Source organism: Taurulus bubalis (assembly GCF_910589615.1).
Source record: "Taurulus bubalis genome assembly, chromosome: 2".
Classification (NCBI taxonomy): domain Eukaryota; kingdom Metazoa; phylum Chordata; class Actinopteri; order Perciformes; family Cottidae; genus Taurulus; species Taurulus bubalis.
Genome location: NC_136590.1, coordinates 15,763,108 through 15,784,090, shown reverse-complemented (window position 1 = coordinate 15,784,090; position 20,983 = coordinate 15,763,108). Strand labels below are relative to the sequence as shown.

The following is a 20,983-nucleotide window of genomic DNA, read 5'->3' as shown; positions in this document are numbered from 1 at the left end:
TACAAATTTGCCTCAGGGCTTTACAATCTGGACACATACGACATCTTCTGTCACAGGACCTCCGATCGGTTCAGGAAAAACTCCCCCCCAAAAAAACATCGGGGAGAACTATAGCTTCATATATTTAGCACACATACTGCCCATTTTGATCTCAAGTGGGCCAGACCAGTAAAATCATAGCATAATAACATATACATAACGACAATATTTCTCTATATTTAAATCATTGGTGAAGGTTTTTGGATGATAAACCCTATTTTAAGGTCTTTCTACAATAAACTAGAAACATAAAGACCAAAGATTCAGACATCAGCCCACTGTTTATCTGCCTGGGCTCTCCTCTGAAGAGGCTAATGTTGGCAAAAGCCTGTCACTTAAAAAAATAAAATAATAATAATAATTATAATATAATATATATAATATTACATTTTAACAGCTTTGTCAACTGTGCTTGCCTTCTTGCGGTTTTAATTGCTTTACTGGCACACTGATTTAATACGCTGATTGTGTCATGGTACAGGGAATATTAAACCTAAATGCAGAGTTGAGCAAGAAGCAGGATTAGGCATACTTGTGTGATTTATTAAAGATTCGGCAGATGGCAAGAGTCCAAATAGGCAGAGGGTACAGCTGGCAAAGAGGTGCCAGGAAAACAAGAAGCAGAACACAACAACGAGGAAGAACTGACAAAGAACAAAGGAACTGTGCTGGTATACGTAGTGAATGACTGATGGGGAAATTTGGGACAGGTGAGCAGGAGGTTAAGTGACTGCGCCGCTAAGGAGGGACAGGTGAAACTAATCAGAGCGAAGGCAGACAATAAAAACTGTCAGGAAAACACACAAAGGCAGGAAGTGAAGTGATCTGAAATGAGAGGAGAGGTGAGTAACAGAATAAAACACGAAACATGGTTAATGTCAAAAACAGAAGGAAATATTTTTTTTAAATCTTTGACTTTTTGGTGGTTGGCAGATTTTGTTCCCTTCGGACAAAGATTTCCACACTTGGTTTTATAAATAAGCAAAGTCGAAATATTAAACAACGTAAAGCATTTTCATACACTGCTTTCCTACTTGATCATCCCTTCACAAAAATCACAAAACAGTGATTAATTGCACTTTCTTTTCTAAACATCCAGTTTCTCTTCGAGGAAGAAGAAAAAAAATCATCTGCTAAACAGATGTACTTTAGATTCCCGGCAGCAGCAACATTAGTTTGTTTGGAATAAATACAAAGACCATGAACTGCTGAGTGCTTCAAAGCAAAAATGAGCCCAAAACACATTTTTGAATACAAGTTTTAGTCAGAACTTCCTGCAGAATGTCATATACAAAAGTCTCACAGAAAACACTTCAACAATAGTTTGTCATATTATAAATTAAGCTTTTAGAAATATAGAGTTGCATGTAAGTACCATTTGTGGAGGTGAGTGTTGATTAAATGAAGTAGAAAACAATCACAGATTCACGTGTTGTCTGCGGAGAACCTTTTATACAAGCACTGTATTGGCGACATAAATAAAAACAAATGTACAGCACATATTGGCTCTGTTTTACATTACTGGTGCATTTTTGTCCACCAGTACCAGGTATCCTTTTGCGTATGCTATATCTTTATTTTTTATTAAAGACAGTCCAGAAGGGGGGCTTCCTTTAACTTCATTCACAGAATAAACGTGACAGAGGCGGACACAACAATGTTGATCGGATAGAAATGATTCTGAATGATTAAGTTATATCTCAACAATACATATTTACATATATTTTGATTGTGCCATTGTGCATAATTCGAAACCCTTTGCTTCTTTCCCCGCTGTAAGTGTTGTTGTTTTTCAGCCCCAATAGTCCAATTTGTCATTTACTTTATCGTAGCTTTGCCAAACTGTCAAGGCTTGTTACTCTTTTGCCATTTGGTTTAATTTTAGGCACATCTCTTTGCAGTGTTGGCGTCTTTCTGGAGTTTTCAAAATAAAAAATTTGTTTTGGACATCAATAACATCAATGACAGCTCAGCATTCTCCTGGCACTCAGGCGGCCAAGTGTAAGTATGCTTCAACCTGGTTTGTCCTTGTCACAATGTAGCAGCAACCAGCCTTTCTCAATGGAGTTCCTTTAGCATTGCTTGCTTAAAAACGTTGATGGTATTGCGGCTGCAAATCTGGAGGAAGAAAGCAGTTTTCATAGCTTAAGAAATGCATGAAAGGTATATTTTGCACAATAAAAGCTTTGGTAATACACAATGCATTCAAGATATCCATGTCTGGTTTTGGTAGCTGGCTGACCAAGCTGGGAACAGTTTTTAAAAGCTTTGGCGAGTAGCCGTTCACTCCCAGCCAAAATTGTGGCCGGTCATTTGGTAAAACTTGAGATTGAAGGGTCTGTAGAAGTCTCTGAGCCGATGCAGGACGTCAGAGGGGATCTGGGGATGGGGCCTGCCCTTGGACTTCCCCAGGCATCGTGGCCTGCTGCTCCCCTCTGGCTTCTTTAGGCAGGGGAAACCTTTGGTCTGGTTGAAGTAGAAGTGCTTGTCTGTCACCACGCGTTTGAGCCCCAAGAAGTCCTGAACCCGGCCCATCTCGCCTGCTGGGTCCGTCACAAGGCGCTCGCCGCTGACAAAGAGGAGGCGTGAGAGCGGGAAGAAGCGCAGCCAGTTCTCCAGGTGCTTGGCGTAGATGCCGATTCGCACGGCACTCCAAGATGTGTCGATGAGGCCCGTGGTGGCATTGCGGAAGGCCAGGTTCTGGAAAGACGGGAGCCCAGGAGATTTGGACAGAGTCTGGGTGTAATCAGAAACAGCCCGGGTCACGGGGTCACGCACCACCACGATGAGTTTGGTGTGGCGGCTCATGGAGAAGACACGGCGAGGGGCTTCCTTAGTGATAAAGTAACTGGGGGTCTTCTCCATGGTGATCTGACCCTCCAGAGTACGAGGCATCAGGCTCCTGCACGACAGAGAAAAACAAATAGACTGCCATTATTAAAAAATATTCCGTGAGAGTATACTTGAGAAAATGCCAACATACTGTACTATATTACAAAAATAACATCTATATATTGGAAGAAATGATTACATTTCCTTGATTTTTCTCATTATTCACATAGCATTCTTTAGACGATGCCTCACTTGCCTTGAAGGCTTTTTGATTTTGCTTTGGAATTAGTGGGCTAAATCTGTGATTAGAGGGAGATAAACATGACATTAGCTGCTGGCATTGATGGAGTGACCGTGTCAGCACAGAGTAAGAGGGAGTCTATAAGCGGCTACTGTAGGAAAACCGCAAGGCTATATTAACCTCAGGAAAGTAATTTCCTCTCCTCCGCTGCCTCCTGCTAAACAGGCTGGGCTCTCCCTCCATGGTCCTTGAAGCTGTGAGAGCGTCCCACAGGACGCAAGTAATAGCCACATTACTGTCATACCACTGGCATTTGTAGCCTTACAGCCGGGTTAATCTGTAAACTACAAGCTACATACAGTGTTGGACAAGTTATTTACATTTTTATATAAACGCTTATTACATTTTAGTAATCGAAAAGTAATTTACGCTACCTTGCTAATTACTCAAGAGTAAAAGTAATTAAAGTTAGTTACATTATTTTTTACTCAGCCTTGCAAGTAAACAACTCTCAACACTCATATTCTGTATTTATAAAAAATAAAATGTTACAGTAGTACTGACTTCCAGATCTCATGAATTTATTTGGTGTGAAATGAGTACTAAAGTAATGAAGATAATTGTAATACACTGGGATGATCCTTTAATTTGAATATTTTGGCTGCAGTAAAAATAAGAGGCAAAAGTCCATATTGTCTTATGGTGGCCATGTGTTCGCATTCAATCCTGGTTGTTGCATTTGGCCCTCAGATTGTTATTATAATCAGCGGTAGAGGTATTCTAGTCACACTTTGGCTCTTAGCGGACTGGGCTGCCCTTTTCCTCTGATCTTTACTCCTACTTAGATGACTCAGAGGCTGAGAAGACGTAGTAGGGCCTTAACAGTTTCAACAAACCCTGACCAGAGCCTGCATTTGACTGAGTCTCATTATAACGTGCCAGAGCAGATTGTATATAAAACGAGAGAAATGGGAGGGAAAGAAAAACACATTTGTCGCGTGCACTTTATTACATTAAAATGCTACTGTAACGTATTAATGAAATCTAATGACCTCCGTGGTGAAATAAAAAAAAAATAGTTCCTGCCAATTTTCTTCTCGTTAAAATAAAATAATATAACTTATGTTGAATTCAAGGAGATTAAAAATCTCAGTTTGTGTTCTATAAATTTAACCCTTGTGTTGTCTTGGGGTCAAAATGACCCATCAACACACACACATATACACTCGTACACGGGTCATTTTGACCCCAAGACAACACGAGGGTGCAATAAGGAATGCCAGTGTTGCATCTGTGAAAGATCCCTCTGCTAATTCTCATGCTTCCCCTCTCCCTCCTGAGCAGGCATGTGGTGACGGTTAGGTCGGAGTCTTCGTGGTTGGTCTGTAAATGATGGGCTTAGGGGGCTCCGAGCTCTGGTGTGTGGCGATGGAGCCGAATCCATTCCTCTCTCTCTCTGATTCAACACACATAGTCAGCTCCGAGTCTCCGAGCATGTCCCCTGGCATGAAACCATGAGGGTAACAACAGATACACAACTTATGGTATTCATAAGAAACCCCAGAGATGCGTTACAGGGCTGGGGCTAAACACAAATCAAGAGAAATATAGCAAATACCAAAGGGAGAAAAGTTTGGGGAAAACAAATCAGATTCTATGGCTAGCCTCAACATTGGGATGTTTTACGATGAGCATTTTGAGGCCAAAGCATAAGCTGCAACCTATCACTCCGAAGCCAAGTTTTTGAGGCTTATTTCTGGTCACTACATGACGTGAGTGGCATAATAGGTTTTGTGAATATAAATCAAATTTTCCTTTCGGATCCAAGGGCAGTTTAACCTCAAAATTCACCCTTTGATACAGTGACTCTCATTTTTCATTGATCGATAAGGTTATTTTGTGGTAATTGCATGCTGGCCTGGTTCATACTTGTCCTGTACCTGTGATTCCTATATCCCAGACCACCTGTGAGAGAACATGACTGAGACTGAGTATTTTTATTTATTTTTTATCAAAAGGAATGCGAAGAAAAACACATGACAGAACAACAACGTGATCCAAGATATTTTCTATATTTACATTTTCTTTCTGTGGTTGCAGGCAGTGACATCACAAGCAACAAGTCTGAAGGCAGAAATAAGTGAGGTGCTAGTGTGTTTGTGCTGTTTGGTATTTTGTGAGTGTGTCTATAGCAATAAATGGATGTTTGATTTCATCCAATCAGTCTAATGGAAGCCATGGTGTTCCATTCGAGGCTGAGTGGGCTCCCATTGACATCATGTTTACATTTTGAACCACTAGCTTGTAATCACAGAACAGCCCGGCTACAACAGTAAGCCCAGGAGGAGGCCACAGTATAGGGAGGAGGGGTGAAACGGATGGATAGAAGAGGAAGAAGAGAAAAGGAAAACCCTGGGCAAGAATAAAAGGAAAGCGGGGAATGAGAGGAAAAAAAGCACTGACGAAGAGGAAAAAAACAGCAGCAACCTGACATCGCTGCTCAGAAGCGTCTAATCTCTTTGATGAAATCATAGTGTTCTTTTTTTTCTTATACTAGCCCCCATGTGGTTTCCCAAGAGTTTTTGGGAAGCCTAGCGATCTGATGTTTTCATCACACCTTTACCGTTAGCATCTGTGGCAGGAATGCATTCGGCTTTGAAAGTGCGCAGATGTGCGTTTATCTGTGCGTACCAATGTGTCTGGACGCTTTCACATGCTCACATTTAGCTGTGCTCTTTGTGGGTGGGCTGAGCTTTATTAGGGCCTGTTTAAAGCACCACAGGCTAATAGGCTACTGTTTATGACCAGAATATGAGGATACACGAGTGAGCTGTGTATATCAGGCTCTCAACAAAAGCAACAGGAGACGAGCACGGTGGACTTCATGTGTAGACAGACCGTTTGAAAAGCAATTTTCCATTCCTGCCTTATAAGCCCAGTTCAGAGAACTACATATTTGGTTAAAAATGAGTTCATACCATAATCTTTTGACATTTTTACTGCAAAAAAAAAGTATTTTGCCAAAGATATGTAAAATTTCCAAACCCTATGCAGAATTTGCAGTAGAATACAGGCCAAACCACACTCATGATAAACTGCTGCCACAGAGGGACAGCTTTTTAAGCTATCGAGCTGTTAGCATATTTGTAAAAATATCAACTTGAAAAAGTAACATCTTGGTACATATAAATGATGCTGTCACTAAATCCAATCTTGAATGAGCACAGAACTTTTTTTGTGTTTTACCATGCAGACAAAGTTGTATGAGAAATGCTAGAGCTGAATTATGGGAAATGTAGGGCAAGGGTTTTTTTTTTGCCACATACGGGAATACAGGTTCAAATATAATTTATTTTTAAAATGTTGCTCTGTGAAAGCGCAATACGAAAGTACTCCCTTTAACTACCACACAATAAAAATATAGACAATATATAGAACATTTTAATCTATATTTTTATTATAAATGATAGACGGAGCTACTGTTCATCTGATCACTGTGAACTCGGTTTTTGCATTTTCAACCCTGCATTCCCTGAAGACTGTTGCCAAAGGCAGAGTGCAATATTTGTGTTTTAGGTGTTGATGTATGGTCGAGCCAAATATTTTGGGCGAAAAATTATCTAAAAGGCATAAAACAAAGGGCATTACAACCTATTTATCTGCTATGCAGCCTAAAAATCAAATTGTTCTATTGACTTAACTGTTTGACTTTTAAGGGCATGAAAGTTTTTGCTACTGAAATGCAAGTTTATTTTACTTCCAAATTAAAAAAGGCACTTGCAGATAGTGCAAACACGGCGGCTTCTCAATTGGGAAGCACACACTCCAGTCACTATCATTTATGTTTGTACACCACCCATCTCTCTCTCTCTCTTTCTTTCTGCGCTTTCTACGATGACACTCACTCACACGTAAACACATAGAGCCACATCTGGGAGCAATGAAGATTGAGTGTGTGTGTGTAGCGGAGATGAGGGAAGTGTTTCTGGGTTCGAAAGTTTCCCTCTGGTGCCGGGGTTCGGATCTCCGAAAGCTGTGATCCATACCGGCTCTGCTGGGCCCGAGGCCAGACCCCCGGACCCTCTTAATCTCCACCAGCCTGAACTGTGCGGAAATGGACTCTTCCACCCCGAAGGTCAGAGGCAGATGGTTGTGATTCAGAGGGCGAGACCACCAGGGATCATGTAATGCAACATGTCATCATGTGAAGATTTCTCTCTCGTACATGCAATGTTACCCCATCTTCTCCTTCATCCATCCTTCCATTTCTCCTCCACTTACTTCATCTTTTCCCCCATCTCCCTCTGACAACTTCAAAGCCTCCACTTGGCCTCTCCTGTATCCTTCGAAGTGAGATTGTTGAATACATTTGACACGTGTGAAGGAATTTAGAAACCCATCGACATCCTCAACCACAACAGAGGGACACATGAAGACAGATACAGTCTGCCTGTGTGTGTTTAAAGATCTGTAAAAGCTGCTGCGTGGAGGGAGGTTTGTCATTACTCATGGCAAATACAGGGTGAGGAGCTTCTGTGGGCTGATTAGAAGTCAGCGAGGACTGGAAGCAACTCAATAAAAGGGGAAGTCAAGTAGTACTTCTTTGTGTGTGTGTGTGTGTGTGTGTGTGTGTGTGTGTGTGTGTGTGTGTGTGTGTGTGTGTGTGTGTGTGCGTGTGTTGGAGTTGGGGCATAACATTATGATGCTTCTGGACAAAACTGAGCTTTTTGTTAAATGTATCCATTGCCACGTAAAAATAGAGAAAGAAATCATGTTCTCATTTATTTTTTAGGTATTCTGATTGTGAGGCTGCCAAAAGGCAGACGTAATTTATAATAAGTACGTACGTTCCATCTGGATTTCATTGCTGAGCTGAGTTTTTGTGTCTAAATACAGTTTCAAAGGATTTTCTTGTAAAGTAGAAAATCCAGGTGAAAACAGTCTTAAAATGACCTTTTTACAGGGTTTCTGCACTGTTAACAGCACTACATTATTAAATAAGACTTTTTAAGACCATGAATATTGCATTTTATTACCTTTTTTATAAATGAATAACAGAAAATCAGTAGGGACAATAAAGCCTACAATAATGTATTACGTATAGGAAATCATTGACATATATATGTCTCGTTTATTGTTAGTACTTCCAAGTACTGTATAACAATAAATCCTAGTAATTAAAATATATATATTCATGTGACCTGGACCCAGATAAGCAGCAGAAAAGTGCTGGATTGATCAAAAATGTATAACTAATGTTACAGTCTGTAGCAGGCTAGCGTGGCCTTATTATCAAGACCTGCAGATACCATGCACACTGAATATTGGCACAATACATTATCCATCAGCCCCTGATACAATATCGGTATTATAAACGCAAATTGTCCACACCTCATGTTACTGTATCTCACTTCAGCATGTGTGTGGCGGACCATTACACACTCCGAAGGTTACCGTCTGGCTGAAGCACTAGGGTGGTGAGGAGTATTTTTACCCAGGAGGTTCGCATCAATGGGGTAGGTCGGTAGGAAAGAGCTGAAGAATGTGTCTAGCTGAGGGGAAAAATAGAGGCGTAACAGTTAACAGAGACATCAGAGGGTCTGCAGAGAGCGGGGAGTGAGTGAGAAGTGGTCGGTCAGAGTTTCCTCTGAGAAACCAGGGAGGCCCTAATGACAGAGGAAGATGTGTGTGTGTGTGTGTGTGTGTGTGTGTGTGTGTGTGTGTGTGTGTGTGTGTGTGTGTGTGTGTGTGTGTGTGTGTGTGCTTGTGTGTGAATTTCTAGTAATTCTACACCATTTTAACATTCAGCATTAGCTTGCAAACTGTTTGAATAATCTGTTAATTGTTAACAAATGCAACACATTAATGATTTGTCTTAAACAAATAGTTTGACATGTTGAGCAATATGTTCATCCACTTTCTTGGCAGAGATGAAGAGTTGAGTAATAAATCGATTTTATTAATTCATTTGAATCGTTTGTGAAATGAAGATACATTTACATACATCTAACTCTTGGCATGGCACGAATAAGCTTATTTCATAACCAAATATAAATTATGATTAAGTTATCTCTGGGAGGTAAAGGGAAACGTATCACAGGAATGACTAACGAGTACCAAAGTGCTTAGTACATAAAAATGACCACAGTAAGAAAAAAGAAAAGAAAATGAAGAACAGGAAGAGGGGATGCAGTCAAAATATCTTTCTGATAGCGTAACAACCTGTAATGTTGGAACATGGAAATAAGCCGTGTGTGCACTGATTGTTCCCACCCCTCCTGACTTATCAAATGGGAAAATCTGCAGCCGTGTTCCTGCCGGCCCTCAGTGGCCTACTTGTGTGGCTTTATCGCCGAGCTGCCGGGGGCCCCGGGGCCCCACCCTGCCTTCATCCGATCCCCTGAACACAGGATGGGCAGATAGAATGGTTAGATCCTGATCCCAGTGATGGCATGATGTCTTTTCCAGAGTTACATCATTGTGCTGCTAATAAGATGAATGTATGTGGATTCAGTTCAGTTTAGTTAACTAGGCATTTACTGTAAATGCAGAATTCCTCAAAGAGGTCTTTGGAAATAATCATGTCAATTTATCAGCACATTAAAGCTGAAGCAGTTGGTTAGTTACTCAATTAGTTGATTGACAGAAAATTGACATGGAATTATTTTGATCTCATTGTTGGAATTTTAATATATCAACTTTAGTTCTGAGAACATAATGGCTTCTTTTGTTTGCTATTCTACAATTTAAGGATACAAAATGCATCAAATATTTGAGAATATATTATTAAAAAAATGTGTATATTGTTTCAGCCTTGCAGCACATATATTACGATGTATTAAGAGGAGTTTTAGTCAATCATGTCAGCTGACTGCACAATTGTTCTCTTATATTTGGATACATGCAATTAATTTGTAATAACATGTACATAAATGAAAAGTGGGAATATTCTGACATGTATTTTGCAAGGGCGTTATTCCGACTGTTGGATGATGGGCCGCAGCTGGAGGATCTCTGTGCTAAAGAGGCAGGATACCAGAAACTGGAATGTCTGTAATGTCCGTGAAACATGGCTAAATCCTGGAATACTGGTGCACTTAACCAAGACTCTTTTTCTATGTACTCTATAGACTCTGGCAAGAAAGAAAAAAGTAGTAGTGTACTTTATGTTGAATAATGTTCAAGCCCAATTTCAAGGAGCAGGCGGGAGATTGCATTTCACTGGAGTTGTAACTTTACCCTGTACTATTTCATGTAACAAATAAAATGGTTGATTTTAATGAAAAAGTCATGCGCTCCCTTTTTTTGGTGAGTGAAATTTTAACATGAGTATTTCTCTATATTAGCACCGGTACCAACCGGCAACAAGGACACACATCTTCTACACATCTTTGCCCACTTTAATCCTATGTGGGGTCAGGGAGACTTATCCATGATGTTGTTCAGTCTATGGTTATTCCATGTGTTCCAAAATACGTTGCAAGTATTTCCATATATCAAATAATTAAACATATTACATTGTTATTCATATTGGAGGGATTCACCGTATTTAGTTTGACATAAAGTTCAGCCGGCTCAGTTAAAGATTAAACATGAGTCCATATGTCCATACTTTAATGTTTACCCTTCCCTATGAGTCTGCACAGACAATAGAAAACAACCACGTTTTCACTAATTAAACAGCTTTTTTAATTGAGGACACACACATAGTGTGATCACACTGTAATTGACTCAATATGGACGTTTGCTCGTCTGGCAACTCCTCAGGTCCCCACCAAAAAGAACACTCGATCCCGTATGATGCTAAACACCCACTCCCTAGCGGTTTCAGCCTGCCACTCCTTGTGGTTTCTCAGCTCATTGTTAGCAGTGTCTTAAGCTGAAAACCGGAAATCACCGCTGGCAGAGGCACGGATTTTTCAACTGGAAACAGTCCATTCAGCGGTCTGCTATTAGTGTCATCTATCAGGCTCATGAGTGGACTTAGCAGGCCTTGGCTACGTTTACGCACATCAAACATGCGGGACGAAGTAGAGTTTGGATAGACATGAAGCGGGACCCGGTGTCGGTTTCTAGATTTCCTCCAATCATAGCGTCTTGTTTGATGGTTTGCTTGTCCTCAAATTCAGCTCCAGCTCTCTTTGCCAGAGTCTCGGGCATAATTAATCTAATTTCCTCTCAAAGCCGGCACAGTCATCACAGACTATTAACCAGTTCAAGTTGGTTAAGTCAAACCGATGGGAGTTTTCGAGGAAGGTTTAGTAGCAGACAAAGAAAGGTGTGTTTCTGTGTGGGATTCTCAGGGTGGCTGCAGGTTCTCACGACCCCTCACCCACCCAGGCAGTCAGACATTAAACAGAGATAGACACCAGTGAGTGGTCCATGGCCACACACACACACACACACACACACACACACACACACACACACACACACACACACACACACACACACACACACAGTCAATAATTACCTGCCTCTCCAGACAGCCCAGTGATGGTTAACTGGGTGTGGGTTTAAGTATCTGTCTGCCCATCAAAACCAAACAGCAGCAACTGTATGAATGTAACTGTCAGTATCTCTTTCGATGACTAAAATAATTTATATTTTATCTAAACAGCATATTCATATAATATAAATTATCTCAGGGAATATTCCATAAGGAGCAGGTCTAGATCGTACTCACTCTTTACAATGTTATCTTTGTAATAAAGTGATTGACTTTGATAAAAAAGAGCAGCAGAATTAAAGAGTGACTCCCTGAAATGATCATCTTGAATACATCATATAGTAGAGCTGAAACCATTGACTGATTAGTTGATCAGTTGATTCCCCTTCAACTTTGGAAACAACCATTTTGGTAATTTAAGTCTTTTTGAAGTCTTTTTTTTTCAAACAAAGATGCCAGACTTACTCCCAGCTTCTCAGTTGTGAGGAATTTATGTTTTATTTTGTGTGTTATATCATTTTAAACTTGATGCCTTGAGCTTTTTGATTGTTGGTTGAACAAAACAATCGAGTGATGACCTCATATTGGGCCTTTTTCACTATTTTCAAACATTCTATAAAACCACTCAATTAATCTTAACAAATAATCTGCACCATAATTCAAACCACCGCGTTTTAATTAGGCTACAATGTCACTATCAAACCTCTTAAGTGATGATGTTGTGTTGATGGGAGAAGCAGAAGCTATTTAACTGCCTTTTATGTAAATTGTAAATTAACATTACAACACCAGCAGATGATGTGAAGTGACGGGGGACAACATCCACAGTCCTCGTTCTGCACTAGTTCAATGGAAGATAATATGAGTTACAAACTTACTTACTTTGTGTTACTGTTCTTCTGCTGGAGCTCAGCTAGGAAACTGTCTGTTCAAACCCAGTGAGGTAATTTTAACATGTATTGCATTGAGAAGGGATCCCATATTGGCCAGTATGGACAGGAGGACTGATTACTCTTTAAAATGTATATATGATGTGAGTATTGATTTGAGATGGACTGGAACATATGTGAATGTACCCTTCAAGTACTCTTGTGTCGTTTAATCATGTTTTATTATTGCAAGAATTCATTTGAAAAGTGACGCCATTTTCTATTTGTCTTTCACTAAGTAAGTGCTTTTTATTTATTTCTCTCTCATCTTCACTCACTTCTTAAACACACACTAATCTAAAACTAAAGGCTGCCGATGACACAAAGCAAAGAGAGAAGAAAAAAGAGGAGGTCGAGAGGATGTAAAAACAAATGACCTAAAGAGAAGGTGGGGGAAGAGAGAGATTATTATGTTGTGGTCCATTAAACATTTTGGCTTGTCCGTCATCATGACGGACAAGCCTGTTTCACAAGAAAAAGCAGACTTTGATGAGTGAGTAAACGCAACGGCATGTCCTGAGTCTGTTACTTAAAGCGCACACAGCAATTAAAACCCAGACGATTGAAATTAAAATCAGTCACAGTGGTGAACGACACAAACCTCTGTTTCTGCGCTCTGTGATTGAAGTGTTGTGAGGTTCATAGTTTGCCTCACATTGTGCATCTCATTCCATTATTTCTGATTGGATGAGACACGGCATGCTGGGAGTCTAAAGGTCGTCCAATGACGAGCTGCCAAAATATTGATGACTGAGTTCTGACTTTTTTTTATGAGTAAGAATCCATACCTGTCCAACGCCAATTTATCAAGTCATGTTTGATTAGATCCTTATACTTTTTTAAACTTCATTTACATATTCATTCTGACAGAAAAACCTTTACATGTAAATAGCAGCACGTGTCATGTCATGTTTATTAGCTCTGACAGACGTGCCGGATGGTGTTGCTCATGTTTATGCATTAACCGACTACTTTTTCCTCCCTGCTGATGCGGCTTCAAATACTCGCAGAGCATTCAACCCTGTCTTTGGCACAAAGCCTTCTTTTTTCCAGCAAGATCTATACATTTCCTATTTCTTATAAATTCTTGCTTGAAAGCCACATTTTCCCCAACCCCCCCGCCCCCCAAAAACATCCTCTTTGTCAGTCTGCAAAGAATCTGCAACATGCGGCTCCCAAGAATGCGATCAGAGAGAAATTCAACCGGAGAATCCCCTGTGAACGGTAGAAAAGTCTGACAGGAAATAAAACCAGGACATTCCTGTCTAGGTAGCTGAATCGTGCGACGCACTTCCTGAGAGAGAGGAGACTATGAGACAAAAACATGCATCGATAAGGAAAGAGATTTAGAGAGGGAGAGAAAGAACATCAACTCTAAAGAGAGCTGCTGTAACAGGGAGGACTCGTCCAGTGGCTTTACATTACACAGTTTGAGTGACCTGAACAAGCCAATAAATCCACCCAGGCAACACTCACACTGTGGGGTATAAATGTCAGCAGTGGAAGGCAGTAACAGCTCCTTGTCAACAAGATTGAATATTCAGAAGTTAATTCATTTCTGCTGCAACAGCGCGATAGAGGCATAGGGAGCGAGATCAATAGAGAGAACCTATTTTAGGTGATCGATATCGGGAGATGACATTTATATCTCCTCGGTGTTTATAGCGGCAAGAAAAAGGTGGAGAAACAGGGGGAGTGGATGGACTTGCAGGTTGGGCCGGAGCGCCGTGGATGAATCCGAACTCACACACACATGCTCACACTCACTTTGCACACCATGGCTGTCTAAACCCTCATTCTCCACCACCAGACCACAGAATCGTTTCCAGTTGATGGCGAAGCCAAGGCTTTTCCACATATAAGCATTTTTGTCTCCAACAATTTGCCAAATGCTTCCTTTAAGGATGTCCATGTGTTTTACTTGGTCACCGGCTGAAGACGGGGGCCAAGGCTTCCTCTCCCGAGCTCAAAGACTCAGACAGCGCTTTGACATGAGGAGCTTTGTCAGAGAATACATGTTTGAGTGATACTTTCCAGCCCAGCTTCACGTGATATTGTTGGCTTCACATACAACACTTGATATATGTGATTCACTGGGTACTTAACATGTAATTACACTAAATTAATACTATTTATATAACTACATATGATATCTGGAAGTATGGGGAGGCTGGAGGACATAAAGGGAGGGAAGAATTGGAAGGCACAGCGAAGTCCGATGTCTCGACTACTTGGGGACAGGTCAATGTTGAGATGTGTCAATCAATTCGAGGGCTTTGCCGCTTCAATGCAAACACATGTTGTTTTTTTTTAGAGCATATTGCTGAGACGATTCGGTCGATCTTTGGAGAAGCCATTCTCTGTGTTGTTTCTGACTCACTACGTGGATATATTTGATCAAATAAAATCATATTTTTTTTATAAATAAGATAGATAGATAGATAGATATATACTTAATTCATCCCCAGGGGGAAATTTGTTTGTGGCAGCAGCTAGCAAAGTTACATAGGAGACATACAAATATTAAGTATGGAAAATACTTAATGTATACAATACAATAAAATAGCAGAGCAAAGAAGAGCTACTCCACAATCTTTCCACATCCTCCATGGCAACTGCATAAGTACTCGATGGACTGTAGGTACAAGCCCAAACATACATCTGTCTCATATAAAAAAATACCCAGTGACTATTGTTGCTTGTCCATAGCACAGTGAACTACACCGCCCCTGGGTACAATAAGCTTCCCTTATGGCAGTAAAGGTTGAGGTTCAGGAATACTGAAGATGAGAGGGTGGCGGCTGGTGACTAATGCTTCATCAGGCCTTGTTTAACTGCGACTGGGGGCCTAATCCCTCTCAGCCACTCCGCATGTCCCTGAGCTGTCCGTGTTAATGCCTGACCTGTCATGACACCGGGCCAATTCACACAGTGTTGACACGAGCTGTCAGCGGATTAGGACGGAGCAAAAACACAAGTTTCATTACGCCTTCAAAAGAGCAAAAGGAGAGGAAGATAAAAAAAAGAGAAGTGAACACGTCATGTCTGTGTTCAGAGAGTACACAGTCAGTTTACCATCAGCAGACAGCAGTAACAGGAACGTGTTATGGTCGCTGGTCCTCTTACCTTTAGCCCTTTCTAGTGTTCTGCTTTGTCACCATTCAGATAACTACACATCTCAGAGCGTGTGGCTTCAGCTGAAAACACGTCATCAAACCCACTTAATAGCGTAAATAAGAGAAATTGCTGAACAAATATTTTCATATGTAACCTAGTTTACAAAGTACAAAAGAGAAAGTAAATCATTGTGTAAAGCAATGCCGTTATTTTCAACAGAGAGAGTGGGAAGTGATATTGTTGCGAGCGTCATGCAGATTTTCCGCCAGGTTATGCAGCTAAAAGTTAAACTAAATTGACCTTTGACGCACACTGAACTCAACAACATGCATCCAATGAGATTCTGGCACTGGAAGGATTCTGAAGTTATGACGACCATGATTTACTGAAACAGCGGAAAAGTTAATTTGTGCTTCTCAGAATTCAGGGAGTTCTGTAAATTTACGATCTGATCCCATCAGGAAAAATGTGACGCCTGGCAGAAAATATTAGATAGGATGGAGATACAAGGTTTGAGAATACATTTTGAGATTATTAAGTCTTCCCTTGTAGTCTATGGTGTCATACAGCTGCTGCTTTAAAAGGGTTATTTCCTGCCAATTAGTTTGGGGGAGACGTGACAGTCTCACATTTAAGGCAGTAATTATAGAGAAAAATAATGAAAAAGTATATTATATTTTATATATATATATATATATATATATATATATATATATATATATATATATATATATATATATATATATATATATATATTACAAGTAACATGTTTTACTTGTAATATCTTCACGTTTACACTACTTGCTAAAATTGAGGATTTGGGCATAATTTTATCTTCACTAAAGTCCAACAAGTTATACAGATCTGAAATAGCTCACCTATTAGAGCTTAAACTACTACTCAATTGATTAGTTGACCCAAAGAAGATTCATTATTTTGATAATCGATAAATCGTTTCAGTTATTTTCCCAGAGAGACTGCCAAACATTCACTGATGTTGGCTGCATTTGCTGATTGTACGATAGTAAACTTAATATATTTGGGTCATGGATTAATTCTGATCTGTTGAAGAAAATACATTTGAATACATCATTGGATTCTGGGATATAATGCTGGGTACTTCTCACATTTTATAGACAAAAACAGTTACAATTGTAGTTTGTTTCTTCATCCCTTCGTTCTGTTTTTTTGCATCTTCTCCTCTGTGAAAACCGATGGCAACCAGCTGTATTCCAGACGTTACAACTATAAATCGTACATGTCTGCGTTGAAACTATTCAATGGGGATTCAGTTTTTAGTAATTCATGAATACCACATTAAACTGCCTCAAACTGCGGCACAGATCTCTCATAATATCATCACACATTCATCGGACATGCAGCAGGAAAACCCCGTCCACACTGAGTATTAGGAACCAACACACACACACACACACACACACACACACACACACACACACACACACACACACACACACACACACACACATACACACACACACACACACACACACACACACACACACACACACACACACACACACACACACACACACACACACACACACACACACACACTTTGATGTCACTTAGTGCTGTTCCACCTGAGCCTCACAGGGAACCGATCATTACCCGGCTCTATTGATCTCCACAGCCTCTCTCTATCTTCTTCCCTTAAACCCAATTTTTACCCCGCCACACCTCCAACGTTCTCCTCTCTCTCTCTACTCGTCTCTTTATCAAACCGTCATTTACTCCCCTGATCTTTTTTCCCCTCATTATTCTTCCATAATGGTCCCCCCCACCCCTCCCCACCCCTCTCCCTCCCCGTCTCTTCTTCTCTCATATGTGCTATCAGATGTCAGTCATTTCCACCCAAAAACACGGAGGTTCCTCTGACAACGGCTCCTTAAACGCATTATTTAAAGCACATTTTAATTCATCAACTCAGACTAATTTCAGTAAAAAATTGTGACAAAAGAAATATGGCTGTCAATCTTAAAACAAAAAAAAGGCATTTGGGCTGATCCTCAAGCAAACACCTGACAGAGGGGTCATCCACACTACCACCATCCACAACAACCCATCCTCCCTCTGTGATCAGGCTGGCGGTGAGGCCCTCAGGGGACCAACGCTGGACACTTAGAGAAGCAGCGTGTCAGCTCAATAAACAGCAATTTATTGGCAGGGGACTGAATACGCTGCCATCCTTGGAAGCTATCAGCAGAGCGTCTTATTGGTGGTGAGGGATATTAATGAAGAGGGGAGAGAGACTGATCACACCGCGCATGAGATGATGCGTTTGCCTGCACCAAAACGCGCTTCACGTGGACTAATGAGTGCAGAGTTTGAATATAGCTCTGCTCTCGTTACATCATGCTCGGTCAGTATGTCATCATTTGTTTTAAAGGAACTAGAAAACACACCATAATAATCTGACAACAGCACGTGAAAAGGCCACAGAGATTGGTTTAAAAAAAAAAAAAGTGGGAAAAAAAGTTATTGATACATATGGCACCAAAAAGTGTAAAAAAACTCAATTTCAATTTGAAATCCTCATACTGTATCATCATTTATTAACGTAAATTTCTTAACAATTCAGTTTGAGGATGAAACAGATTCTAAAGACACAGAAGGAGACTTAACTTTATGTCAAACTTCAGCCACCTGGACGAGGTCTACGAAAAACTCAAAAAAAGTGCAATTATGGATGAGAAAAAAAGATATCATGCACATGTTGCATTACAGAGAAAAGTCATGATACATCTTAGAGAATCTAGAGAAGAAGAGGGGACTTTGTTGTGTATGCATGACCTGACGATAAGCAATGTATAACCCATCAGGAATAGGATAACTACATTATTGAGTTAAGTCATCTTATATCAACGCCTCCAGCTTAATACCCGTGAAAAATAAAATAAAAAGGCATCTGTGCCATTTTGAGGAAGAAAGGGAAAAGTCTTGCTTCTGGAAAGTGACAGTAAGCAGCTACAACTTCCAATCAGGCTTCCGTGACTTCTGCCCTGAACTTTGACCCTCACAGTTCACTACTCGTCCGGTCATTTCCCCGTTTCAGAGACAGCGGGAGCACCGCGTTAATTTTAGTAAATGTTGAATTCGTTGTTGTATCATTTAGTAGAAATAAAAAAATAAAACAAACGCGTACCTGTACCAGTCCGGTCCCTTGTCGTAGAAGCGGTCAAAGAAGTGCGGCTCCGAGCCGACGGCTCTCACGTCCGGATGGATGCGCAGGAACTCCAGCAGAGCCCGAGTGCCACCTTTCTTCACCCCGATGATGATGGCCTGGGGGAACTTTTTGCTGCCGAAATTATTGGCTATAGAGATGTTGCTCGATGGGGCGTCGCTGTTCGACAAGTCCGACAGCTGCTGGCGGACGACCTGCGACGCGTTGTACGCGCCGAGCTGCTCGTGTCCATCATCGATGGGGATTTTGTTTTGAATATTGCTCTGCTGGTCGTACACGGGCCTGGGCAAGGAGTCACAGTATCCGTTGAGGCAATAAAAGAGGTACATGAAGATAATGATCATGGTCAGGAAGACGGACAGCTTGGACTGCACCCTCAGGTGTCCAAAGTTGAACGCAGCTCTCCATTTACTACATCCCATGAGTTGCACTCCAGAGCACGAGGACACAACGCAGGAAACATGCCACATCAAAATACGTCATACTTCTAAAAGTCACTCAGAGCTTTTTAAAAATTTTATTTTTGTTTTTAAACAAAACCATCACGGCGCTCGTGCCACCACAGCAAGTGGCGCAAAACGTGGCCCCTCGCGCGTAAAAAAGCTCCACATGCTCCTCAGTGTATCTCGCTCGCCCTTTGATTCTCTCTCTCTCCCGTCAGCTCATCATAAAAGACAACTTGTAGATGTTTTTCAAGCACTCGAGCAAAGTCCCAATGCGAGGCTCAGCTGAGAGGCGGCTGTGCGTGAACGTCATGCAGCGCTCCTCCGTGCCTTCTGTGCGCTCCCGTGGCTCCTTGGTAGGCAGCGGCTCCGTAGAAAAAAAGCACACCCTCTACACCCCTTTTTCCCGTCTGACTGCCAAAGCCACGCCCTGTATCTCAAACACACGCCCCTTCCATGCTTGGCCCGGGCGACACGACAATAACAGCGAGACATAATTAACGTTGCGCCTCTTCCAAGTTGTCAGAGAGGGAGAAACTCTCATATCTTATATATCAAATTATGTTCAGTCATTAGTTTAATTGCATTTAATGATTCGGAAGAGAATATCTGGAACATGATGAAGAGGGGGTATTAGTTTTGATTGCGGACTGAGGAAGTGCTTCCTCCTTTAAATCATCCACTGTGAGACAGTCTGAGCTCCAGGTTGTTTCTTTCCCAAATTCCTCGCTCGTGTCCACCTGCTGTCTACCGGCCCTCCTGACCACACACCCCGATGGAGCCAGCCACGACGCACACATTTAACCTTTACACTCCTGCTCCACAGGGGACAGACAGGTGTCATCAGCTTCCTCTGTTTTCATAGTTCACTTGTTGCAGTGTAGGTAAATATTGTTAAATAACAGTCCTTAAAACAAAAACAAAAAACATTTGTAAAGGGTTAAGAAAAAGAGAATTAGCCATAATATGAGACATTTGCTGATATGCAGGTTTTTGGAACCAGATCCTGTTTACGTCCTTGAATTCTAGACATTTGCTCCTGAACCTTGCCAAGAAAGCCTAAGGACACATTATATTTTCAGCAATGACACGGACATTTCCGGATCGCTCCCTCCTTGTGATACCGGTGTACTGGAGGTGCCTATACTGCAGCAAAAAAAATAAAGTCAGCCCTGTTTTATTTCTGCAACCTTTTCCCCTTGGGATTGTGCAACTGCCTGTTCCTTTTTCATTTCATTGTGAACCCGTATGGTCCCACTATTTCTCTTATAATTCCACCTCAAGTGGCTTCAAAGATAATACATAATATATGAAATGTCATGAGGTTTTATGGCTGCTCGGTTGCATTAATGTGTTTTTGCCGTCATTCCCCATATTTGCTATTTTTTTTCTGATTTAACAACAACAGTCTAAACAATCTAGAATAAAGGTTTGTCTGAATCTCTCTGTGTTCCCAGGGGACACTTATTACTTACAGACACATGGTGTGGGACCATCTGCCACTCTTTCCGGACTAAAAACTGCTGTCCAATATACTGCATTTTTTCCACAGCCAAAGCTACAGAGTTATAAGAGTAAGCTTGTGTTGAGATAGAAGTGGCCTTACCTAACGCTCAAACACAGTGGTACTATTGCAATTGAACTATCGTAATCTGTAATAAAACATTAAATTAAATTAAATCATGTCAAAAGCTATTTTGGTCGGAAGGCAGGCTCAAAAGCCAGAGT

General features: G+C 41.0%; 1 protein-coding gene across 1 annotated transcript; it reads right to left on the bottom strand.

Moving 5' to 3' along the window:
- Positions 1 to 1,336: 1,336 nt before the first annotated feature.
- LOC306753617 (heparan sulfate glucosamine 3-O-sulfotransferase 6-like) lies at positions 1,337 to 19,282 on the bottom strand (the record flags this gene model as incomplete). The annotated part of the gene is made up of 2 exons (XM_079237505.1): positions 1,337 to 2,941; positions 18,774 to 19,282. The coding sequence occupies 2 exons, from the start codon at positions 19,280 to 19,282 to the stop codon at positions 2,323 to 2,325; spliced, it is 1,128 nt and encodes a 375-aa protein (XP_079093631.1). The 3' UTR covers positions 1,337 to 2,322.
- Between the last annotated feature and the right edge of the window lie 1,701 nt (positions 19,283 to 20,983).